Genomic DNA, 25,725 nt, shown 5'->3' with positions numbered 1-25,725 from the left:
CCTTCCAAGAGATGCCACAACAGCCTCTTCTCTCCCTTCCGGGAGATGCCACAACAGCTTCTCTCCCTTCCAAGAGATGCCACAACAGCTTCTTCTCTCCCTTCCAAGAGATGCCACAACAGCCTCTCCTCTCCCTTCCGAGAGATGCCACAACAGCTTCTTCTCTCCCTTCCGAGAGATGCCACAACAGCCTCTTCTCTCCCTTCCGGGAGATGCCACAACAGCCTCTTCTCTCCCTTCCGACAGATGCCACAACCGCCTCTTCTCTCCTTTCCGACAGATGCCACAACAGCTTCTTCTCTCCCTTCCAAGAGATGCCACAACAGCTTCTTGTCTCCCTTCCGGGAGATGCCGCCACAACAGCTTCTTCTCTCCCTTCCAAGAGATGCCACAACAGCTTCTTCTCTCCCTTCCGGGAGATGCCACAACAGCCTCTTCTCTCCCTTCCGGGAGATGCCACATGTTGTGATTTTGCTTTTTGCTCCCTCTAGTGGTCATTAGTGATTTGACTCTGGAGCTTCTGTCTTTTCCTATATCCTCACCTGGGCCGTTGGTTCAGGGGCGTTGCTATATAAGCTCCCTGGACCTTCAGTTCAATGCCTGGCATCGTTGAAATCAGAGCTAATCTGTTGTGCTCTTGTCCTATGATCCTGGTTCCTGTATTTCAAGCTAAGTCTTCTTCTTTGCTTTTTGCTTTTGTTTTGTTTGGTATTTTTGTCCAGCTTGTTCCAATCTGTATCCTGACCTTTGCTGGAAGCTCTAGGGGGCTGGTGTTCTCCCCCCGGACCGTTAGACGGTTCAGGGGTTCTTGAATCTCCAGCGTGGATTTTTATAGGGTTTTTGTTGACCAGATAAGTTATCTTGCTATATTCTGCTATTAGTAAGCTGGCCTCTCTTTGCTGAACCTGGTTCATTTCTGTGTTTGTCATTTCCTCTTACCTCACCATTATTATTTGTGGGGGGCTTGTATCTTGCTTTGGGGTCCCTTTCTCTGGAGGCAAGAGAGGTCTTTGTTTTCTTCTCCTAGGGGTAGTTAGCTTCTCCGGCTGGCGCGAGTCATCTAGCGATCCGTAGGCATGATCCCCGGCTACTTCTAGTGTTGGCGTTAGGAGTAGCTATTTGGTCAACCCAGTTACCACAGCCCTATGAGCTGGATTTTTGAATCTCGCAGACTTACACGTTCCTCTGAGACCCTGTCCACTGGGGTCATAACAGTATGCCAGGCCAGTATTAAATGTTTAATGCATTGCAGAAGTGGGATTATAAGAAAGAAAATGTTGAGTTTTTTTTTTCCCTCTCTCATTTTTTTTTTTCTTTTCCCCTTTACCTCAGAGTGGCTTAAGCTTGCTGCAGACATGAATGTCCAGACCTTGATTACAAGTGTGGACCAGCTTGCCGCTCGTGTGCAGGGTATACAAGATTATGTTACCAGAAATCCTAGGTCTGAACCCAAGATTCCGATTCCTGAACTGTTTTCAGGAGACCGATTTAAGTTTAGGAATTTCAGGAATAATTGTAAATTGTTTTTGTCCCTGAAACCTTGTTCGTCTGGAGACTCTGCTCAACAAGTAAAAATTGTTATTTCATTCTTACGGGGTGACCCTCAAGATTGGGCTTTTTCGTTGGCGCCAGGAGATCCGGCATTGGCTGATATTGATGCGTTTTTTCTGGCGCTCGGTTTACTTTATGAGGAACCCAATCTTGAGATTCAGGCAGAGAAAGCCTTGCTGGCTATGTCTCAGGGCCAGGACGAGGCTGAGGTGTATTGCCAAAAATTTCGGAAATGGTCCGTGCTGACACATTGGAACGAGTGTGCACTGGCCGCTAATTTTAGAAATGGCCTTTCTGAGGCCATTAAGAATGTTATGGTGGGTTTTCCCATTCCCACAGGTCTGAATGATACCATGTCCCTGGCTATTCAAATTGACCGGCGGTTGCGGGAGCGCAAAACCGCAAATTCCCTCATGTTGTTGTCTGAACAGACACCTGATGTGATGCAATGTGATAGAAAAACCGCAAATTCCCTCATGGTGTTGTCTGAACGGACACCTGATTTGATGCAATGTGATAGAATCCTGACTAGAAATGAGAGGAAAATTCATAGACGCCGGAATGGCTTGTGCTACTACTGTGGTGATTCTACACATGTTATCTCAGCATGCTCTAAACGTATATCTAAGGTTGTTAGTCCTGTCACCGTTGGTAATTTGCATCCTAAGTTTATTCTGTCTGTAACTTTGATTTGCTCACTGTCATCTTATCCTGTCATGGCGTTTGTAGATTCAGGTGCTGCCCTGAGTCTTATGGATCTCTCATTTGCTAAGCGCTGTGGTTTTATTCTTGAACCATTAGAAAATCCTATCCCTCTTAGGGGTATTGATGCTACGCCATTAGCAGAAAATAAACCGCAGTATTGGACACAGGTTACCATGTGCATGACTCCTGAACACCGCGAGGTGATACGTTTTCTCGTTCTACATAAAATGCATGATTTGGTTGTTTTGGGGCTGCCATGGTTACAGACCCATAATCCAGTCCTTGACTGGAAGGCTATGTCAGTGTCTAGTTGGGGCTGTCGTGGTATTCATGAGGATTCCCTGCCTGTGTCTATTGCTTCTTCTACGCCTTCGGAAGTTCCGGAGTATTTGTCTGATTATCAGGATGTCTTTAGCGAGTCCAGGTCCAGTGCATTGCCTCCTCATAGGGAATGTGACTGTGCAATAGATTTGATTCCAGGCAGTAAATTTCCTAAGGGAAGACTGTTTAATCTGTCGATACCTGAACATACCGCTATGCGTTCATATATCAAGGAGTCTCTGGAGAAAGGACACATCCGTCCGTCTTCTTCCCCTCTTGGTGCGGGATTCTTTTTTGTGGCTAAAAAGGACGGATCTTTGAGGCCTTGTATTGACTATCGGCTTTTAAATAAGATCACTGTCAAATTTCAGTATCCTTTGTCGCTGTTGTCTGACTTGTTTGCCCGGATTAAAGGTGCCAAGTGGTTTACCAAGATAGACCTTCGTGGTGCGTACAACCTTGTGCGCATTAAGCAAGGGGATGAATGGAAAACCGCATTCAATACGCCCGAAGGTCATTTTGAGTACTTGGTGATGCCTTTTGGGCTCTCTAATGCCCCTTCAGTTTTTCAGTCCTTTATGCATGACATTTTTCGGAACTATCTGGATAAATTTTTGATCGTTTATCTGGATGATATTCTGTTTTTTTCTGATAATTGGGACTCGCATGTGGAGCAGGTCAGGATGGTCTTTAAAATTTTGCGTGAAAATTCTTTGTTTGTCAAGGGCTCAAAGTGTCTGTTTGGTGTACAGAAGGTTCCCTTTTTGGGGTTCATTTTTTCCCCTTCTGCTGTGGAGATGGACCCAGTCAAGGTCCGAGCTATTCTTGATTGGACTCAGCCCTCGTCAGTTAAGAGTCTTCAGAAGTTCTTGGGTTTCGCTAACTTCTACCGTCGTTTTATCGCTAACTTTTCTAGCATTGTGAAACCTTTGACGGATATGACCAAGAAGGGCTCCGATGTGGTTAATTGGGCTCCTGCTGCCGTGGAGGCTTTCCAGGAGTTGAAACGTCGGTTTACTTCGGCGCCTGTTTTGTGCCAGCCTGATGTCTCGCTTCCCTTTCTGGTTGAGGTGGATGCTTCAGAGATTGGAGCAGGGGCCGTTTTGTCGCAGAGAGGCCCTGGTTGCTCTGTTATGAGACCTTGCGCCTTTTTCTCTAGGAAGTTTTCGCCTGCGGAGCGAAATTATGATGTGGGCAATCGGGAGTTGTTGGCCATGAAATGGGCCTTTGAGGAGTGGCGTCATTGGCTCGAGGGTGCTAAGCATCGTGTGGTGGTCTTGACTGATCACAAAAATCTGATGTATCTCGAGTCTGCTAAACGCCTGAATCCTAGACAGGCCCGTTGGTCATTGTTTTTCTCCCGTTTTGACTTTGTTGTCTCGTATTTACCAGGTTCAAAAAATGTGAAGGCCGATGCTCTTTCCAGGAGCTTTGTGCCTGATGCTCCTGGAGTCGCTGAACCTGTTGGTATTCTTAAGGATGGTATTATCTTGTCAGCTATTTCTCCAGATCTGCGACGTGTGTTGCAGAGATTTCAGGCTGATAGGCCTGATTCTTGTCCACCTGACAGACTGTTTGTGCCTGATAAGTGGACCAGCAGAGTCATTTCCGAGGTTCATTCCTCGGTGTTGGCAGGTCACCCAGGAATTTTTGGCACCAGAGATCTGGTGGCCAGATCCTTTTGGTGGCCTTCCTTGTCTAGGGATGTGCGGTCATTTGTACAGTCCTGTGGGACTTGTGCTCGAGCTAAGCCTTGCTGTTCTCGTGCCAGCGGGTTGCTCTTGCCCTTGCCTGTCCCTAAGAGACCTTGGACACATATCTCCATGGATTTCATTTCTGATCTTCCGGTGTCTCAAGGCATGTCTGTTATCTGGGTGATATGTGATCGCTTCTCCAAGATGGTCCATTTGGTTCCTTTGCCTAAGCTGCCTTCCTCTTCCGATCTGGTTCCTGTGTTTTTCCAGAACGTGGTTCGTTTGCACGGCATCCCTGAGAATATTGTGTCAGACAGAGGATCCCAGTTCGTTTCCAGATTCTGGCGATCCTTTTGTAGTAGGATGGGCATTGACTTGTCGTTTTCGTCTGCTTTCCATCCTCAGACTAATGGACAGACGGAGCGAACTAATCAATGAAAAAAAGTAGCTGGCCGACAGCACACGGACACTCGTTTGTGAACACTTTCACCTGGATTGGATGCTGTCCTTCATCTCAATTTGGAGCGAACTAATCAGACTTTGGAGGCTTATTTGAGGTGTTTTGTCTCTGCTGATCAGGACGATTGGGTGACCTTCTTGCCGTTGGCTGAGTTTGCCCTTAATAATCGGGCTAGTTCCGCCACCTTGGTTTCGCCGTTTTTCTGCAACTCTGGTTTCCACCCTCGTTTTTCTTCGGGTCATGTGGAACCTTCTGACTGCCCTGGGGTGGATTCTGTGGTGGATAGGTTGCAGCGGATCTGGAATCTTGTGGTGGACAACTTGAAGTTGTCACAGGAGAGGGCTCAGCGCTTTGCCAACCGCCGCCGCGGTGTGGGTCCCCGACTACGTGTTGGGGATTTGGTGTGGCTTTCTTCCCGCTTTGTTCCTATGAAGGTTTCCTCTCTCAAATTTAAACCTCGTTTTATTGGTCCTTACAAGATATTGGAAATCCTTAATCCTGTATCCTTTCGCCTGGATCTTCCTGTGTCGTTTGCTATCCACAACGTGTTTCATAGGTCCTTGTTGCGGCGGTACGTTGTGCCTGTGGTTCCTTCTGCTGAGCCTCCTGCTCCGGTGTTGGTTGAGGGCGAGTTGGAGTACGTGGTGGAGAAGATCTTGGATTCTCGTCTCTCCAGGCGGAGGCTTCAGTACCTGGTCAAGTGGAAGGGCTATGGTCAGGAAGATAATTCCTGGGTGGTCGCCTCTGATGTTCATGCGGCCGATTTAGTTCGTGCCTTTCACGCCGCTCGTCCTGATCGCCCTGGTGGTCGTGGTGAGGGTTCGGTGACCCCTCACTAAGGGGGGGGTACTGTTGTGATTTTGCTTTTTGCTCCCTCTAGTGGTCATTAGTGATTTGACTCTGGAGCTTCTGTCTTTTCCTATATCCTCACCTGGGCCGTTGGTTCAGGGGCGTTGCTATATAAGCTCCCTGGACCTTCAGTTCAATGCCTGGCATCGTTGAAATCAGAGCTAATCTGTTGTGCTCTTGTCCTATGATCCTGGTTCCTGTATTTCAAGCTAAGTCTTCTTCTTTGCTTTTTGCTTTTGTTTTGTTTGGTATTTTTGTCCAGCTTGTTCCAATCTGTATCCTGACCTTTGCTGGAAGCTCTAGGGGGCTGGTGTTCTCCCCCCGGACCGTTAGACGGTTCGGGGGTTCTTGAATCTCCAGCGTGGATTTTTATAGGGTTTTTGTTGACCAGATAAGTTATCTTGCTATATTCTGCTATTAGTAAGCTGGCCTCTCTTTGCTGAACCTGGTTCATTTCTGTGTTTGTCATTTCCTCTTACCTCACCGTTATTATTTGTGGGGGGCTTGTATCTTGCTTTGGGGTCCCTTTCTCTGGAGGCAAGAGAGGTCTTTGTTTTCTTCTCCTAGGGATAGTTAGATTCTCCGGCTGGCGCGAGTCATCTAGCGATCCGTAGGCATGATCCCCGGCTACTTCTAGTGTTGGCGTTAGGAGTAGCTATTTGGTCAACCCAGTTACCACAGCCCTATGAGCTGGATTTTTGAATCTCGCAGACTTACACGTTCCTCTGAGACCCTGTCCACTGGGGTCATAACAGCCACAACAGCCTCTTCTCTCCCTTACGACAGATACCACAACAGCCTCTTCTCTCCTTTCCGACAGATGCCACAACAGCTTCTTCTCCCGCTTCCAAGAGACACCACAACAGCTTCTTCTCTCCCTTCCAAGAGATGCCACAACAGCATCTTCTCTCCCTTTTGAGAGATGCCACAACAGCTTCTTCTCTCCCTTCCAAGAGATGCCACAACAGCTTCTTCTCTCCCTTCCGGGAGATGCCACAACAGCCTCTTCTCTCCCTACCGAGAGATGCCACAACAGCTTCTTCTCTCCCTTCCGAGAGATGCCACAACAGCCTCTTCTCTCCTTTCCGACAGATGCCACAATAGCCTCTTCTCTCCTTTCCGACAGATTCCACAATAGTTTCTTGTCTCCCTTCCAAGAGATGCCACAAAAGCCTCTTCTCTCCCTTCCAAGAGATGCCACAACAGCCTCTTCTCTCCCTTCCGACTGATGCCGCAAAAGTCTCTTCTCTCCTTTCTGAGAGATGCCACAATAGACTCTTCTCTCCTTTCCGAGAGATGCCATAAAAGCCTCTTCTCTCCCTTCTGACAGATGCCACAACAGCCTCTTCTCTCCCAAAGAATGTAAAAGTGAGAGTCATCGGAAAACCCCTTTAAGGAATCGGAGGAGATGGAATCTTGTCTTGATAGAACATAGAATATTATGATTCCAGGAACACATTTTTGTTCTTCGCTATATATGAGGCACCGAGCCTTCCTTGGTGCCACATTTTGCTGTCAGTCACTGGTATTAGAAATATCGTACACACCATGATACCATGAAAACACCCACTGGTGTACAGAGGGGGCCCATAACAAGAATTAAAATTGGACCCACCCATGATGCCAGAGTTTGTCACCCACAATGTGTTTATTTCTTCAACACTTTTTCATAACTCTTCAGCCACCCTTACCCACAATATTGTTCCTCTGGGGAGGGGAATCTGGATATAATAGCCAATCAGGGCTGGATTTCCTTTCTCCAATGACCGTACAGCTCCTGTATTGCCTGCCCCTATAGGATGTTCACCCCTGAAAACCTCCATCTTTCAGAACAGATTAATAGAAAATGGTCAAACGAATTGTGGATCAAGTAGTCAAATTGATTGAGCTTTCACAAAATTCTATATTGTGAGATGTATTCATCCCTGACAAGAACTGCAACTGTAATTGGAAGAGAAGCCAGAGCACGCTTTCCTTCTGGTTGTAGATTATGCGGCTGGGAAAGGCCTGTGCTCGGAGTCCATTCATTAGTGTCCCTCTCAATGCACAAGTGCATTACCTTCTTGATCTACGATAGAGAGGAGACAAACTTAAAAGACTGCAAAACAGAAGGCGCCAGCTCAGATTCATCGCTGTGCGAAGATCCCCGGGCTGTTAGATTTATTAGTTTGTGGTCTTTGCACTGCCGAGGCGGTTTATTCAGCAATACTAACAGCGTTCCCACTGCTCGAGTACAACACCTACAATGAATTAAAGACAGATTTTCCGTACAAGTGAAAAATTCATTATCATTCCGATAAAAAAAAAAACATAAAAGGCTGTTCACAAAGTGGTAAATACCAAAGACGTGCGCGGATGGGCAGCCGACCAGAAATTAATGGTATTCTGGATAGTATATTGGGCCGTATTTACACAATGCAGAATGGCTGTGGGTTGTGCGCGCCACAAACATGCAGCAATGTAAGGGGATGGAGGGGGGGATTTTAATCAGCATCACAATCCAAGATAATATCTATAGATTTTTGCTCCAGACTTACTGAGAAGCATATTCTCACAATTTAAAAGGGTAACTTCTCACAAACACAACCTCTTAAAGGACATTAACATCTTTGTAGATATTTTCATTATTATTATTTAAATGCATGTTTTTGGCAAAAAAAAATATATTTTTGCAATAGGGTTTCAATAGAAATATTGAACTGGGTAGTTTTCACAGCTTCTATGTATCACTATACATAGGAGACTGCAGAATAAGTTACCAGTGAATCAGTCAGTGACCTCCTCTTATAGTCTCAGACTCTTAGGCCGGCCTCACACTCAGCGTATAAAAATACGGTCCGTTTTTTACGGCCGTAATACGCAGAAAAGTCCCCAAAATAGTGATCCGTATGTCATCCGTAGGCAGGGTGTGTCAGCGTATTTTGCGCATGGCATCCTCCGTATGTAATCCGTATGGCATCCGTACTGCGATATTTTCTCGCAAAACCGACATCTAATGGATTTATGTGCTCAAATGTTCGGAAAAACATATATACAGTATATATACACTCACTGGCCATTTTATTAGGTACATCTGTCCAACTTCTTGTTAACACTTAATTTCTAATCAGCCAATCACATGGCGGCAACTCAGTGCATTTAGGCATGTAGACATGGTCAAGACAATCTCCTGCAGTTCAAACCGAGCATCAGTATGGGGAAGAAAGGTGATTTGAGTGCCTTTGAACGTGGCATGGTTGTTGGTGCCAGAAGGGCTGGTCTGAGTATTTCAGAAACTGCTGATCTACTGGGATTTTCACGCACAACCATCTCTAGGGTTTACAGAGAATGGTCCGAAAAAGAAAAAAAATCCAGTGAGCGGCAGTTCTGTGGGCGGAAATGCCTTGTTGATGCCAGAGGTCAGAGGAGAATGGGCAGACTGGTTCGAGCTGATAGAAAGGCAACAGTGACTCAAATTGCCACCCGTTACAACCAAGGTAGGCCTAAGAGCATCTCTGAACGCACAGTGCGTCGAACTTTGAGGCAGATGGGCTACAGCAGCAGAAGACCACACCGGGTACCACTCCTTTCAGCTAAGAACAGGAAACTGAGGCTACAATTTGTACAAGCTCATCGAAATTGGACAGTAGAAGATTGGAAAAACGTTGCTTGGTCTGATGAGTCTCGATTTCTGCTGCGACATTCGGATGGTAGGGTCAGAATTTGGCGTAAACAACATGAAATCTTTGTGATGTGGTGGAACGGGAGATTCGCATCAGGGATGTGCAGCCGACAAATCTGCGGCAACTGTGTGATGCCATCATGTCAATATGGACCAAAATCTCTGAGGAATGCTTCCAGCACCTTGTTGAATCTATGCCACGAAGAATTGAGGCAGTTCTGAAGGCAAAAGGGGTCCAACCCGTTACTAGCATGGTGTACCTAATAAAGTGGCCGGTGAGTGTATATATCTATGTCATTGAGACACATATATATATATTCTGTATTTATATTTAATTCAGCGCGATATATGTGAAAAGCCGGTAATTCATTTGCCAGCTTTTCATTTCTAACTCTAAACAGCAAAAGCACAAAAAGAGGATTCAAAGATCCTCCAAAAATAGAAAATACAGCAAAACAAGGCAGAGATGCTTACCTGCCTAGGCCACCAAACAAATGCACTCTCAGGATGCAGTGGACCCATGTGATAGAAAAAACACAGGTGCAGCATAACCGATGAAGCAGCCACTCACAACCTACCAAATTAATGGAGGGGGTGGCTGCTTGGCACATTGCTGCACATAAAAGACTTGTATGGGGCGCTGTTCACACAATGGAGATGCACAGCATCCAGGCAGGCCTAGTAGTGACACCCTTCTATTAGATCAGGCGGGCCTGCCCAGCGCTATCCAAATGCACCCCATGTGAACAGACACCACAGTTTACAAGACAAAAATGGGCCCAACTGCACCCTGGAAAAAAAGTGCAAAAAACACATAAAAAAAGCAAGGTGGCATTAACCCTTCATTACCCCATATCCCACCGCTACACGGGAGTGGGAAGAGAGTGGCCAAGTGCCAGAATAGGCGCATCTTCCAGATGTGCCTTTTCTGGGGTGGCTGGGGGCAGATGTTTGTAGCCAGGGGGGGCCAATAACCATGGTCCCTCTCCTGGCTATTAATATCTGCCCTCAGTCACTGGCTTTACCGCTCTGGCGGAGAAAATTGAGCGGGAGCCCACGCCAATTTTTTCTGCGATTTAACCCTTTAATTTCATAGCTAGAGCCCCCAAATTTGACACACAGACACTTCTTACATTAGTGAAGAGGAATATGTAATAAAAGAAGGGATATGAGATGGTTTACTGTATGTAATCCATGTCTCATATCCTGTCGGGTTTGGGAAGGAGAAATGAAAAGCCGGCAATTGAATTACCGACTTTTATGCTATCTAGCGCTGCATTAAATATAAATATACATATATAGGTGTCTCACTGACATATATATATGTATATATACCTATTCTATGTGTATATATCTATTCTATTCTAACCTGTCAGTGTGATTTTACTGTACACCGCGCTGAATTACCGGCTTTTCAAAGGACACCGGTGCGTAAAAATTGGACAGAACTCGCATGGTGCGAGTGCTGTGCGATTTTTTTCTCGCACCCATTGACTTGCATTGGCGAGTCTCGTCCAAGAATCGCAGCAATACGCAGCACGCTGCGATTTTTTTCTCAGCCGATCCAAATTTTTCTCAGTCCGATTTCGGCTGAGAAAAAAATCACAAATGAAAAGACACCTATTGAATAACATTGGTCCGAGTGCAATCCGATTTTTTATCGGATTGCACTCGTCCGTTTTCCTCGCAAGTGGAAAGGGGCCCTAAGTCTTATCTCTTCTGATTTATGACCACATCAAAGCAGAAATCCAGAGTGAAAATCTCCAACATATATTGACATGCCACAGCATAAAAATACACACTTCAAGTCAGTTTCTGCACAGATTTGTTTCAGTGTGTGGATGAGATATTGTAAAACCTCTAATATACCGTATACTATCCACCTGCAAAATCTGCAGCGCATCTGCACAGAGTGAACCAACTCTTAATAATTTTATGCAGACCTTAATAGCAGTGTAGGTTAGTGAATAGCTTGCCAACAAAATTCTTGGTTAACTTGGGGTTCTGAAAGAAACAATACCAACATACCTAGTGGTCTAGGGTAATCAAGTGGTTTGGTAACACCCATGAGGTCGGTGCGGCTGTGCTCAGGAGTAGAGTGGACTGTACGGCTGTGCATGGAAAGAATAGAGAGGACTGTGTGGCTGTGCATGGAAAGAATAGAGAGGACTGTGTGGCTGTGCATGGAAAGAATAGAGAGGACTGTGCGGCTGTGCATGGAAAGGATAGAGAGGACTGTGTGGTTGTGCATGGAAAAGATAGAGAGGACTGTGCGGCTGTGCATGGAAAGGATAGAGAGGACTGTGCGGCTGTGCAGGGAAAGAATAGAGAGGACTGTGCAGCTGTGTAGGGAAAGAATAGAGAGGACTGTGCGGCTGTGCAGGGAAAGGATAGAGAGGACTGTGCGGCTGTGCAGGGAAATAGAGAGGACTGTGCGGCTGTGCATGGAAAGAATAGAGAGGACTGTGTGGCTGTGCATGGAAAGAATAGAGAGGACTGTGTGGCTGTGCATGGAAAGAATAGAGAGGACTGTGTGGCTGTGCATGGAAAGAATAGAGAGGTCTGAGTGGCTGTGCATGGAAAGAATAGAGAGGACTGTGCGGCTGTGTAGGGAAAGAATAGAGAGGACTGTGCGGCTGTGCAGGGAAAGAATAGAGAGGACTGTGTGGCTGTGCATGGAAAGGATAGAGAGGACTGTGCGGCTGTGCATGGAAAGAATAGAGAGGACTGTGCAGCTGTGCATGGAAAGAATAGAGAGGACTGTGCGGCTGTGCATGGAAAGGATAGAGAGGTCTGAGTGGCTGTGCATGGAATGAATAGAGAGGACTGTGCGGCTGTGCAGGGAAAGAATAGAGAGGACTGTGTGGCTGTGCATGGAAAGGATAGAGAGGACTGTGCAGCTGTGCATGGAAAGAATAGAGAGGACTGTGCGGCTGTGCATGGAAAGGATAGAGAGGTCTGAGTGGCTGTGCATGGAATGAATAGAGAGGACTGTGCGGCTGTGCAGGGAAAGGATAGAGAGGACTGTGCGGCTGTGCATGGAAAGAATAGAGAGGACTGTGCAGCTGTGCATGGAAAGAATAGAGAGGACTGTGCGGCTGTGCATGGAAAGAATAGAGAGGACTGTGCAGCTGTGCATGGAAAGAATAGAGAGGACTGTGCGGCTGTGCATGGAAAGGATAGAGAGGTCTGAGTGGCTGTGCATGGAATGAATAGAGAGGACTGTGCGGCTGTGCAGGGAAAGGATAGAGAGGACTGTGCGGCTGTGCAGGGAAAGAATAGAGAGGACTGTGCAGCTGTGCATGGAAAGAATAGAGAGGACTGTGCGGCTGTGCATGGAAAGAATAGAGAGGACTGTGCAGCTGTGCATGGAAAGAATAGAGAGGACTGTGCGGCTGTGCATGGAAAGGATAGAGAGGTCTGAGTGGCTGTGCATGGAATGAATAGAGAGGACTGTGCGGCTGTGCAGGGAAAGGATAGAGAGGACTGTGCGGCTGTGCATGGAAAGGATAGAGAGGATTGTGTGGCTGTGCATGGAAAGAATAGAGAGGACTGTGCGGCTGTGCAGGGAAAGGATAGAGAGGACTGCAGCTGTGCATGGAAAGGCTAGAGAGGACTGTGTGGCTGTGCATGGAAAGGATAGAGAGGACTGTGTGGCTGTGCATGGAAAGGATAGAGAGGACTGTGCGGCTGTGCATGGAAAGGATAGAGAGGACTGTGTGGCTATGCATGGAAAGAATAGAGAGGACTGTGCGGCTGTGCATGGAAAGGATAGAGAGGACTGTGTGGTTGTGCATGGAAAAGATAGAGAGGACTGTGCGGCTGTGCATGGAAAGGATAGAGAGGACTGTGCGGCTGTGCAGGGAAATAGAGAGGACTGTGCGGCTGTGCATGGAAAGAATAGAGAGGACTGTGTGGCTGTGCATGGAAAGAATAGAGAGGACTGTGCAGCAGTGCAGGGAAAGAATAGAGAGGACTGTGCAGCTGTGCAGGGAAAGAATAGAGAGGACTGTGCGGCTGTGCAGGGAAAGAATAGAGAGGACTGTGCAGCTGTGCAGGGAAAGAATAGAGAGGACTGTGCGGCTGTGCAGAGAAAGAACAGAGAGGACTGTGCGGCTCTGCAGGGAAAAAATAGAGGAGACTGTGGCTGTGCAGAGAGAATAGAGGGAAAGTGTGTGGCAGTTCAGGGAATAAATAGAGAGGGCTGTGTAGGGAAGTGATAGAGAGGACTGCAGACTCACAGGTAAAGAATAGACAGGACTGTGCAGTTGTAATTGAATAGCCATACACTATGATCGAGCACAGTGCTTTAAGGCTATGTGCACACGTAGAATGGTCTACTGCAGATTTTTCCGCAGTGGATTTGATAAATCTGCAGGGCAAAAACGCTGCATTTTTGCTGCGGATTTACCTAGGTTTTTCTGGGATTCCACCTGCGGTTTTACAACTGCGGTTTTCTTTTGGAGCAGGTGTAAAACCGCTGCAGAATCTGCAGAAAGTGACATGCTGCGGAATGTAAACCGCTGCCTTTCCGAGTGTTTTTTTCCGCAGCATGTGCACTGCGTTTTTTGTTTCCCATAGGTTTACATTGTAAGGTAAACTCATGGGAAACTGCTGCGGACCCGCAGCTGCGGAAACGCTGCGGATTCGCAGCAAAATCCGCAGCGTGTGCACATACCCTTAAACTCCACTGCAGCAGTTTTTTCTTATTGTAACGCTGGAGTGGTGCTGCTAATCTAAGGTCCCTGTCTTATAGTTACCCGCTGTTTTCACCTTCACCTCATTCTAGTTCCCATAGACTTGCATTGAGCACTTGTGACTGTTACCTATGACTTCCAGCCAGTCACAAGTTGTGGGGCCAGAGCGGTGCCGATAAAAGGTGAAGAAGGCGACAGGGGAAGGGACCTTAGATTAGTAGCACCACTCCAGCGCTAAACAACAAACGTCGGAGTGGTGCTTTAAGAGCTCTCTATCCCATTACTAAAGGGAAAGCCCTCGAAGCATGACAGCGAGCACATTGTTTCTGAGTGGAAGAAGTACTAAAAATCAGAAGTCACTATGGGGGAGATGTGCACAGACGCGCCTCATGTACTTTTAATGTTTCCACAAATACACTGTTATATTAGAATTAAATTATTTTTTTTGTGCCAACTGTTTGGAGGAGATTCCACCCCCTAATGTCTGTCGCTTCCAGAACTGTGACAATATTGTACCTGAGCTCCACAATTAAAACACAATCAGTGCAATACATATGTAAAGCGGAGACGAGAATGGTAATCGTTAGAACATTACATTGCATTTTGTTCGGTTTGCAATGATGACGGGTCACTAATTTTCCTAACTGGAAGGAATGGGGACGGCATTTACTAATAAAGCTTGGTATGGCATGTCAATTCTTATTATGGCCTCATAATCTCAGCAGCAGCAGCAGCACGATGGCCAATATATCCAGATGGTAAATCACCCCCTCGATCCTAGCTAACACTGCTCGGACCAGATGACGCTCCACCACTTTCAGATCGGTTGACAACCATGACAGCGCCGCCATGACGGTACAGTGACTGCAACCACTGTGCGGCACTTACCCTATGTCTGCGATATATTAAAGCTGTATAACGTGTATACTGTACCGCGATACATAATATTATGGACAATTACACGTTTTTCTGTCCTGCTTTTGCTCGTCACTATTTACAAGGTCAAGTACAAGGGGCAAATAAAGTGGGCACTACAGCACATCATACTGGATTTCTGGCACAACCCCATATACAGTAACATACCAGATTAGGATGCACCTCCTCTATACTCCAGATCCCCCTACCGTCATTTGTAGCATCAGTAAGTGACGGTGTCACCTATTGGCAGCATTAATTGTCATTTCTAAGCTTCAGACCACGCATTGACTTTCAATACCGCAATTTTCCCATTAGAACTGATGTGAAAGTCGCAATCCAAAGGAAGGTTCCATGTAATTATTCCGCCAAGATTGATCATTGTCTAATGAGACCTCTCCTGCTCAGCATAGGGGGACCGAGACCACAAGATAGGGGGACTGTGCTCAGGATCCAGGATGGTCCCACTGAAATCTGTATATTTGAGAAGCAGGAAAATTGTGCTTTTTCTTTATTTTACTTGATGTCCTAAAACATCAAGGTGCGACTGAACTTGTAAGATAATCTTCTATATTAGATTTTTCATTAGAACCTCAGCCCAGATTAAGGTTGGAGGAAGGATGTAGGCACAATTTTAAGGTTGGGGGAAGATCCCCCATCCTACCTGACCCTTTATCACAGTCATATATAAAAGGGTTGGCATTGTGCACTTGTTCTCATTTGATAGATACTATGAAAGACAATCTACAGATCCTGTTATTACCTCCCCTCTATGTAACATGCAGTCCACCGCCTGTTGTCAAGTGTAATCAGTCTCTTGCAGCACAGACACCGAGATGGATTGCGATAACTGGGGGGCTGGTATAGGTACTGGAAGGGATGACGGGTCTGTCTCTTTACAGGAAATAGGGGTGGGTCTCTTCAAATAGTAGCGGCAGGTCTTTGTCTCTGCAGAAATTGGGGTGGCTCTTTGTATATTCCCAGGAAAAGAGGCCAAGTCTTTGTCTCTTTACAGGAACTCGGGTGGGGGGTTGTCTGTTCACAGGAAGTAGGGGAGGGTCTTTCCCCTACAGGAAGTGGGGCTTGTCTGTCTCTTTACAGGAACTCGGGTGGGGGGTTGTCTGTTCACAGGAAGTAGGGGAGGGTCTTTCCCCTACAGGAAGTGGGGCTTGTCTGTCTCTTTACAGGAACTTGGGTGGGGGGTTGTCTGTTCACAGGAAGTAGGGGAGGGTCTTTCCCCTACAGGAAGTGGGGCTTGTCTGTCTCTTTACAGGAACTCGGGTGGGGGGTTGTCTGTTCACAGGAAGTAGGGGAGGGTCTTTCCCCTACAGGAAGTGGGGCTTGTCTGTCTCTTTACAGGAACTCGGGTGGGGGTTGTCTGTTCACAGGAAGTAGGGGAGGGTCTTTCCCCTACAGGAAGTGGGGCTTGTCTGTCTCTTTACAGGAACTCAAGTGGGGGGTTGTCTGTTCACAGGAAGTAGGGGAGGGTCTTTCCCCTACAGGAAGTGGGGCTTGTCTGTCTCTTTACAGGAACTCGGGTGGGGGGTTGTCTGTTCACAGGAAGTAGGGGAGGGTCTTTCCCCTACAGGAAGTGGGGCTTGTCTGTCTCTTTACAGGAACTCAAGTGGGGGGTTGTCTGTTCACAGGAAGTAGGGGAGGGTCTTTCCCCTACAGGAAGTGGGGCTTGTCTGTCTCTTTACAGGAACTCGGGTGGGGGGTTGTCTGTTCACAGGAAGTAGGGGAGGGTCTTTCCCCTACAGGAAGTGGGGCTTGTCTGTCTCTTTACAGGAACTCGGGTGGGGGGTTGTCTGTTCACAGGAAGTAGGGGAGGGTCTTTCCCCTACAGGAAGTGGGGCTTGTCTGTCTCTTTACAGGAACTCAAGTGGGGGGTTGTCTGTTCACAGGAAGTAGGGGAGGGTCTTTCCCCTACAGGAAGTGGGGCTTGTCTGTCTCTTTACAGGAACTCAAGTGGGGGGTTGTCTGTTCACAGGAAGTAGGGGAGGGTCTTTCCCCTACAGGAAGTGGGGCTTGTCTGTCTCTTTACAGGAACTCGGGTGGGGGTTTGTCTGTTCACAGGAAGTAGGGGAGGGTCTTTCCCCTACAGGAAGTGGGGCTTGTCTGTCTCTTTACAGGAACTCGGGTGGGGGTTTGTCTGTTCACAGGAAGTAGGGGAGGGTCTTTCCCCTACAGGAAGTGGGGCTTGTCTGTCTCTTTACAGGAACTCGGGTGGGGGGTTGTCTGTTCACAGGAAGTAGGGGAGGGTCTTTCCCCTACAGGAAGTGGGTCTTTGTATTTTTACAGGAAGTGGGGCTGGGTCTTTGTCTCCACAGAAGGTAAGGCCAAGTATTTGTCTCTTTACAGGAACTCAAGTTGGGTTTTTGTCTCCCTACAGAAAGTGGGATGGATCTTTTTCTTTACAGGAAGTGCGGGTGGGTCTTTATATCTTTACAGGAAGTGGGGGCAGGTCTTTGTCTCTAAAAGTAGAGGCAGGTCTTTGTATCTTAAGAGGAAGTGGGGACAGGAAATTGTCTCTACAGGAAGTAGAGCCAAGTCTTTTTCTCTTTACAGGAACTCGGGTGAGGGGTTGTCTGTTTACAGGAAGTAGGGGAGGGTCTTTGCCCTAGAGGAAGTGGGACTTGTCTGTCTCTTAACAAGAACTTGGGAAAGGTCTTTGTATATTTACAGAAAGTGGGGGTGGGTCTTTGTCCCACAGGAAGTGGGGCTTGTCTTTGTCTCTTGAGGCAGGTCTTTGTATCTTTACAGGAAGTGGGGGTGGGTCTTTGTCTCCACAGAAGGTAAGGCCAAATATTTGTCTCTTTAGAGGAACTCAGGTTGGGTTTTTGTCTCCCTACAGAAAGTGGAGCGGATCTTTTTCTCTTTACAGGAAGTGCAGGTGGGTCTTTATATCTTTAAAGGAAGTGGGGACAAGTCTTTGTCTCTTCAAGAAGAAGTAGAGGCAGGTCTTTGTCTCTACAGGAATAGGGGCGGGTCTTTATATCTTTACAGGAAGTGGGGGCAGGTCTTTGTCTCTAAAGGAAGTAGAGGAAGGTCTTTACAGTTAACTGGTTCATGCAGCTTTACATGAACACCCGAGCCTTACACTATGGCTGGTCCAAATAACTAAAGCAATTGTTACCATCCACCTCTCGTGTCTCCCCTTTTCCTCATAGTTTGTAAGCTTGCGAGCAGGGCCCTCATTCCTCTTGGTATCTGTTTTGAACTGTGATTTCTGTTATGCTGTAATGTCTATTGTCTGTACAAGTCCCCTCTATAATTTGTAAAGCGCTGCAGAATATGTTGGCGCTATATAAATAAAAATTATTATTATATTATTATTGTATCTTCAGAGGAAGTGGGGACAGGAAATTGTCTCTACAGGAAGTAGAGACAGGTCTTTGTCTCTTTTACAGGAACTCGGGGCAGGTTTTTCTCTCTACAGAAAGTGGAAGCAGGTCTTTATCTCTACAGGAAGTGGTGGCAGGTATTTGTCTCTTACAGGAAGTGGTGGCAGGTATTTGTCTCTACAGGAAGTGGTGGCAGGTATTTGTCTCTACTGGAAGTGGTGGCAGGTATTTGTCTCTACTGGAAGTGGTGGCAGGTATTTGTCTCTTACAGGAAGTGGTGGCAGGTATTTGTCTCTACAGGAAGTGGTGGCAGGTATTTGTCTCTACAGGAAGTGGTGGCAGGTATTTGTCTCTACAGGAAGCGGTGGGAGGTCTTTCTATCTACAGGAAGTGGTGGCAGGTATTTGTCTCTACAGGAAGCGGTGGGAGGTCTTTCTATCTACAGGAAGTGGTGGCAGGTATTTGTCTTTACAGGAAGTGGTGGCAGGTATTTGTCTCTTACAGGAAGTGGTGGCAGGTATTTGTCTCTACAGGAAGTGGTGGCAGGTATTTGTCTCTACTGGAAGTGGTGGCAGGTATTTGTCTCTACAGGAGTGGTGGCAGGTATTTGTCTCTACTGGAAGTGGGGCCAAATCTTTGTCTCTTTACAGGAACTCAGGGTGGGTTTATGTCTCTCTACAGGAAGTGGAGCTTTGTCTCTGCTTCTGCTCTTCAGCCTCTCAAAAAGCATACACATTTAACAGAGAGGTGGGATAAGATGCATAGGATACCTACTCTTAGCAATGCATGCTAGGAGAGGGGAAAGGAAGATCCAATATCTGTGATGCTGGTAGAATGCTGATAAGGTGAAGTGGCCCAATAAAAAATAAAAAAAAAGTGTGGATGGCAAATTTCAATGCATGAAAATGAAGGCAATTTATAGATATATTAATCTTGTTTGTTCACCAAAATCAGGTTTAACTTGCAAACACTGGTAATTTTTAAGTCAATATGTATTGGGGTGTCACCCGGGCCATAAAACAGCGTGGGTATTAGTGTGCTATTACTCTCCGCTAAGATCTGTTGCTGCTAGTTCACACCGACTTAACAGAGGGGACTGCATTCAGTTAGTTTATGTTTAATAATTTGAATGAATGAATGAAGGTCAATCCATAAATAAAGGCAAATGTTGTTACATAGTAAATATAGAGAAGTCAGTAGGGGGTGAATACTTTGAATAGGGATGGCTATTATACATTGCTCCAAAGCATTGGATAACTGACTGCTTTGTTTGCTTTCAGACCCCCTCCAAAGGTCCCACCACATCGACCCATCTTCAAGCCAGCCCACCTGAAGTGAGGAGTCCAGGCCTCGTGTGAAGTTTGCACTACGCTCCGACGCGTGTTGGAGTCTGTTTACTGACTCAACTGAACTTTATTAATTTACTAAAACTGATGCATATCCTATAAAATAAGGACTGAGCTGTCGCCTTTGGTGCTATGCTGTACGTACTTGCTCAGGTACTTGTAAATTATTAATTTATGTGGAATATTTAGTACAGTGCGGTGCATTGCGCTAGGTATATTTAACCAAAGATGACTTTCCAAAGAAGGGAAATATTTTTATAACGTCTCGCACACTTGAAGTATTTTACGATTTTCCAGTATACTGTGTGGAAGAAGGATTCCAGACGTATGCATCAATAAGCACACTCATAACTGGAGGTTTTATTTGTAAAATCTGCACTCTTATTTTTTACCATTTTTTAGCATCTATTTACAGTGAGCATTTAGTCAATAAAGCTTTTGGTAGATACATGTATATTACTGTATGTTACAATATATCGATATCTTGTAAATCTGTATTAAATATACTATGAGTCCGGTGCTATGGCAGTGAATGTACCTGCAAAGTCTGCACTGACTGTTGGCAGAGGCTTTATTTAAAGTTTTTACTTTTATCTGAAAAGGTTCAAAATTCTGCGTCGATTAAGTTTTCATTAGAACTTATACTGGTTGAGGTTTTTTCTTTTCCTTATACAAAGCTCCAAATCCTCTGCCTAGAAATAGAGGTGAAAGGTTACATTTTGGCTGCCTGTAGCCACCACTAGAGGGAGCTTGCTGCATACTGACCATACATAGATATGCACTTAGCTCCCTCTAGTGGCAGGCAGCCAGGATGACAACCTCTATGTCAATACATGAGTTTAGGATCAGTTTTGGATGACTATAAATTAAGTGGAATTTTTCAACACAAGAAGACTGTTTAGACCAAGCACAGTCCATTAGTGAAGACAAACACCCAAAAACGTAATTTTAAAACTATGTATTTATTGATAAAATCCATCTAAAATATTGCGCCGTGTGTACAGTTCCTTTGCATTTCTATGTGTCTCTACGATCACAGATTATACATAAACCCTGCGTGACGTCCTTCTTAAAGGAAATAATACATGGCTTTAAGATTGGACTATTGTACATATTTGTAGTCTGTAGTCATGGAGACACATAGCCTTGCACAGGAGCAGCATACATCTGACGGTAGGAAATTGAAAAGTTGCTATACAAAAAAAAAAGGCAAAATTTGCAAATAAAAAATTGCAATGTGTAAAGTGCAACAAAATAAAAAATACATACTGTGACGAAACAATAACACTAAGGTGCTAAATACAATTCTGCTGAGTTTGACTACTGTACCTGAACTCCTAGGATTACATGTGCCACAAATAGAAATAAAGTTTACAAAGAGGAACACATTGTATCAGTGGCTGTATAACATGGTGCTAATATAACTTGTATCCGCTCTCTTACAACCAGAATTCAAGGAATAAGTATGCGGAGTGAAGGGGTCTGTATGTGCCGCCTAGATGTCATATCTCATCCATATCCTATATAACTTTGATCTTGGCACTTTTAGTTAGGGGTAACTATAGTTCCAAATAGCTTTTCATAATAATATCTTGTGTGTACATGAAGAATAACACTATTTCTTGCCGATATATGACATGTATCCTGCCTATTTCACCAGTTTTCTCCTTTGCAGGCTCTAAATTGCAATTGACTCTGAGCTAGTGGGAGGGGACTGGCTGCCATGATCTCTCCTACACATGGCCTGGGAGGTTCCTGCTGATCATTTACACACACAGACTGAAAGCAAGGGACAGCAGTAAGGAGCAGTGTAGAGGTGTAGTGAAAAAAAAAGAAACAATAGAAATCATGCAATTTTCACACTGACCCCTGGGGCTCTTTTAGACTTGTACTTCCTTTCCTTTCAAGAAGACTTTTCAGAAGTCTCATTATCATCACAGGCAGGATACCAATGACTAATAACACTGCTATTAAAAGGTAAATAACGTCGGACTCACCATTCACAATAGGTGATGTCACATCTCACCTCCTCCTCCTCCTGTACAATGACTAATAACACCTCTATATACAGTAGATAACACAGGATCCACCATTCACAATAGGTGATGTCACAGCTCACCTCCCCCTCCTGTATAATGACTGATAACACCTCTATATACAGTAGATAACACAGGATCCACCATTCACAATAGGTGATGTCACAGCTCACCTCCTCCTGTACAATGACTGATAACACCTCTATATACAGTAGATAACACAGGATCCACCATTCACAATAGGTGATGTCACAGCTCACCTCCTCCTCCTCCTGTACAATGACTAATAACACCTCTATATACAGTAGACAACACAGGATCCACCATTTACAACAGGTGATGTCACAGCTCACCTCCTCCTGTACAATGACTAATAACACCTCTATATACAGTAGATAACACAGGATCCACCATTCACAATAGGTGATGTCACAGCTCACCTCCTCCTCCTGCACAATGACTGATAACACCTCTATATACAGTAGATAACACAGGATCCACCATTCACATTAGGTGATGTCACAGCTCACCTCCTCCTCCTGTACAATGACTGATAACACCTCTATATACTGCAGATAACACAGGATCCACCATTCACAATAGGGAATGTCACAGCTCACCTCCTCCTCCTCCTGTACAATGACTGATAACACCTCTATATACAGTAGATAACACAGGATCCTCCATTCACAATAGGTGATGTCACAGCTCACCCCCTCCTCCTGTACAATGACTGATAACACCTCTATATACAGTGGATAGCACAGGATCCACCATTCACAATAGGCGATGTCACAGCTCACCTCCTCCTCCTGTACAATGACTGATAACACCTCTATATACAGTAGATAAGACAGGATCCACCATTCACAATAGGTGATGTCACAGCTCACCTCCTCCCCTCCCTATACAATAATAAGTAATACCTCTGCTGCAGATTCCTGAGGAAATGCAAGACAGATTTTTCTGATGTGTATTAAAGGGAATCTGTCAGCAGGTGTTGCTATGTAATCTGACTGCAGCATGATGTAGGGGCAGAGACCCTGATTCCACCAATGTATCACTTAGTTTACTGAGTGCAATAGCTGTGATAGAATCAGTTTTCTCTGCTGCAGATCTAGCAGAGCTCAAATGCTGAGCTGTGTATAACCCCGCCCACACCACTGATTGGCTGCTTTATGTGTACACTGTATAGTGACAGAGCTGCTAATTAGTAGTGGAACTGTGGCTGGACCAGGAGGCATGAGACACCTAGTCCTATAATGATAATCTCCTGCTGATAAAACAGATTTTTTTTTAAAACAGCAACACACAGCCTAGTAAGTGACACATCGCTGGAATCAGGATCTCAGGCCCTACATCAGGCTGCTCCCGGATTACATAACATAAACATGCTGACTGATTACCTTTAAATCTATGGGAATCACCCTAAGGGCTGGTACACTCCCAGCTGTTGTACAGATCCATACGACAGCTATAAACAGTTAGTATTGCAGCCTTGGGGTACGGGGTTCAAATCCCACTACGGACGGCATCAGTAAGGAGTTTGTATGTTCTCCCCGTGTTTGCGTGGGTTTCCTCCGGGTTCTCCGGTTTCTTTCCACACTCCAAAGACTGATGGGGAATTTTAGATTATGAGCCCCAATGGGGAGAGTGATTATCATGTCTGGAAAGTGTTGAACAATATGACGGCGCAACATATAAGAAAAGCATAATAAATAAATCTGATTTTTGTCTGAAACTTTAGATGAAATTCTCCACTTGTGGTTTGTGCAGGAGCTTCAGGGCTGGAGAGGAAACTAGCGCATCTGCAACGGCATCGGGTGCAACTATCTGTACTATGGAAGCACCACATAGAAGCCTCATTAAGGTGCCCCTACTGGGTTATGATGAGCGCAGAATAACTGTACAAGCGCAAAAAGAGTGAGAATTAATGTACGGAGGAACAATAACTATGTGGTGTTACATAAAATCTGTTTTTCTGACTAAATATAATTTTGGTCACCACTAGGGGGAGCTAGCTGCATACTGAATTCACTATAAAGCTGTATGCAGTATGCTCCCCCTAGTGGTGGCTGGAGGTAGCGTATTTGACCTTTTTTTACAGCAAGCAAATGGCTAAGAGTCATACACTGTTGAACCACAGGGCCGACAGCAGAGTCACACGTCCTGCCTCTAAAGTAGGTACTCCTCCATGGTTAAAAAGAGGCCGCTCACACTGCTCTTTCTGAATGCTGAGCGGCTGCTGTGACCTGGAGACTGCCAGTACAGAGTATAGGATATTTCAGGTCACAGCAGCAGGAGCTTCCTATTGCACATGCTCACAGGCACGTGTCTTTTTTTTAATTCTTTTCCTGGAGGGCCCCTTTAAGGGGTATATCAACCTCAGACATTTATGGTATATTCCTGGGTTATGCCATACACTTCTAGGACCCACACCTATCTCCAGAACGGATGATCTCCGTGAAGTGGCCCCTGCATCTAGGTGATTGGAGAGGTGGCAGCGTTTGTCTGCAGCCATCTTCATTCACTTGTATGGTGCTCGTGCTTGTTGGGCAATGATTGAATAAGTAAAGAGGACTTGTAAGTAGTAAGAAAACTTTGCTTCACTGAATTGTACAGTATAGCGGCCTGTTGTACCCAAATAAGTGGGATTATGAAGGATGCTTGGATGTAAACGCATCATAAACTAGGCTGAGCTGCAGTACCAAACACAGCCTGTGCAGAAGAGTGGCGCTGTTTCTGGTTTCTTGCAATCAGACACAACCCCGTCCGATTCGGTCATTGTAAATGTATGGTTTCTACTATATAATCCTTCAGACCAGTAAAACTTTTTCAATGCAATTCTGTACTCTACAAATGCAATCAATAAACCATGAATCAAAACGCCGAGTGAGTTTGGTTTTAATTTATTGCAATAAATTATATAGACAGTCCATGTAAACCAGAAAGTATCTAGTCGGCATCAGGCGTCTGGAATTATAGGGGTTGTCTGGCCACCTAAAATTGTTTTATAATGGTAAAGAATGGTGTGAAATTAAAGTTATGCCCCCTTACAGTTCCCCCAGAACTACCCTTTCCACTGCTGGTCTCTGTACTTTCTGCTTGATCTGGGTGGACATGTGACCACTGTAGCCAATCACAGGCCATAGTGGTCACATGCCCCCTGCTGGTCTCTGTATTTCCTGTTCCATTTGAACAGACATGTGACCACTGTAGCCAATCACAGGCCATAGAGGTCACATGTCTCCTGCTGCTCTCTGTATTTCCTGTTGCACCTGAACAGACATGTGACCACTGTAGCCAATCACAGGCCATAGAGGTCACATGTCTCCTGCTGCTCTCTGTATTTCCTGTTGCACCTGAACAGACATGTGACCACTGTAGCCAATCACAGGCCATAGAGGTCACATGTCTCCTGTTGCTCTCTGTATTTCCTGTTCCACCTGAACAGACATGTGACCACTGTAGCCAATCACAGACCATAGTGGTCACATGCCCCTGCCGGTCTCTGTATTTCCTGTTCCACCTTAACAGATAAGTTACCGCTGCAGCCAATCACTTGTCATAGTGTTAACATGTTCCCTACTGGTTTATGCATTTCCTGGCTCATCTGAACAGATAAGTTACTGCTGCAGCCAATCACTGGCCATAATGTTCACATGTCCTCTGCTGGTCTCCGTATTACTTGTTCCATCTGAGCAGATATGTGACTGCTGTAGCCAATCACTGGCCACAGTGGTCACATGGTCCCTGCTGGTCTCAGTAGTTCCTGTTTCATCTGATCAGAGAAGATACCACTGCAGCCAATCACTTGCTGCACTGATTACATATTGGTTTCCATTGCGACCAGTATTGAGCTGTTCCAGTAAATCCTCTGCCCATATGAAAAAGGAAGTATAGAGACTGTCAGGGAGCTTACAAAGTGTTGGATGGGGATAACGGGATCTCTATGGTGAATATTCCTTATTTTATCTTTTTGCACCATTCTGAGTGTTTTGGTTTTATTTTTTTAATGTTAAGTTTCCATACATTTGATCATATGATCACTGATCGCTGCAGATCATGGCAGACACAACTTTCTCCTGCAGCGGCCTCTACAGGAGAGATGTGATATTACATAGCATCCGTCCAATGCAAGAGATT

The 25,725-nt window shown here is 45.6% G+C and overlaps 1 protein-coding gene across 1 annotated transcript in view; it reads left to right on the top strand.

Annotated features, from left to right (window-relative positions):
* ADAM12 (ADAM metallopeptidase domain 12) overlaps positions 1-21,866 on the top strand; it is a 679,455-nt gene extending 657,589 nt beyond the window's left edge. The window contains exon 23 of the mRNA XM_077258380.1: positions 19,478-21,866. Within this exon, the coding sequence (XP_077114495.1) occupies positions 19,478-19,535 (58 nt within the window). The 3' untranslated portion in view covers positions 19,536-21,866. The remainder of the gene's footprint in view (positions 1-19,477) is intronic.
* The last annotated feature ends 3,859 nt before the right edge of the window (positions 21,867-25,725 follow it).

Source organism: Ranitomeya variabilis, chromosome 4 (assembly GCF_051348905.1).
Source record: "Ranitomeya variabilis isolate aRanVar5 chromosome 4, aRanVar5.hap1, whole genome shotgun sequence".
Taxonomy (NCBI): domain Eukaryota; kingdom Metazoa; phylum Chordata; class Amphibia; order Anura; family Dendrobatidae; genus Ranitomeya; species Ranitomeya variabilis.
The sequence above is the reverse complement of the archived record's forward strand: the minus strand, read 5'-3'. Positions and strand labels throughout refer to the sequence as shown.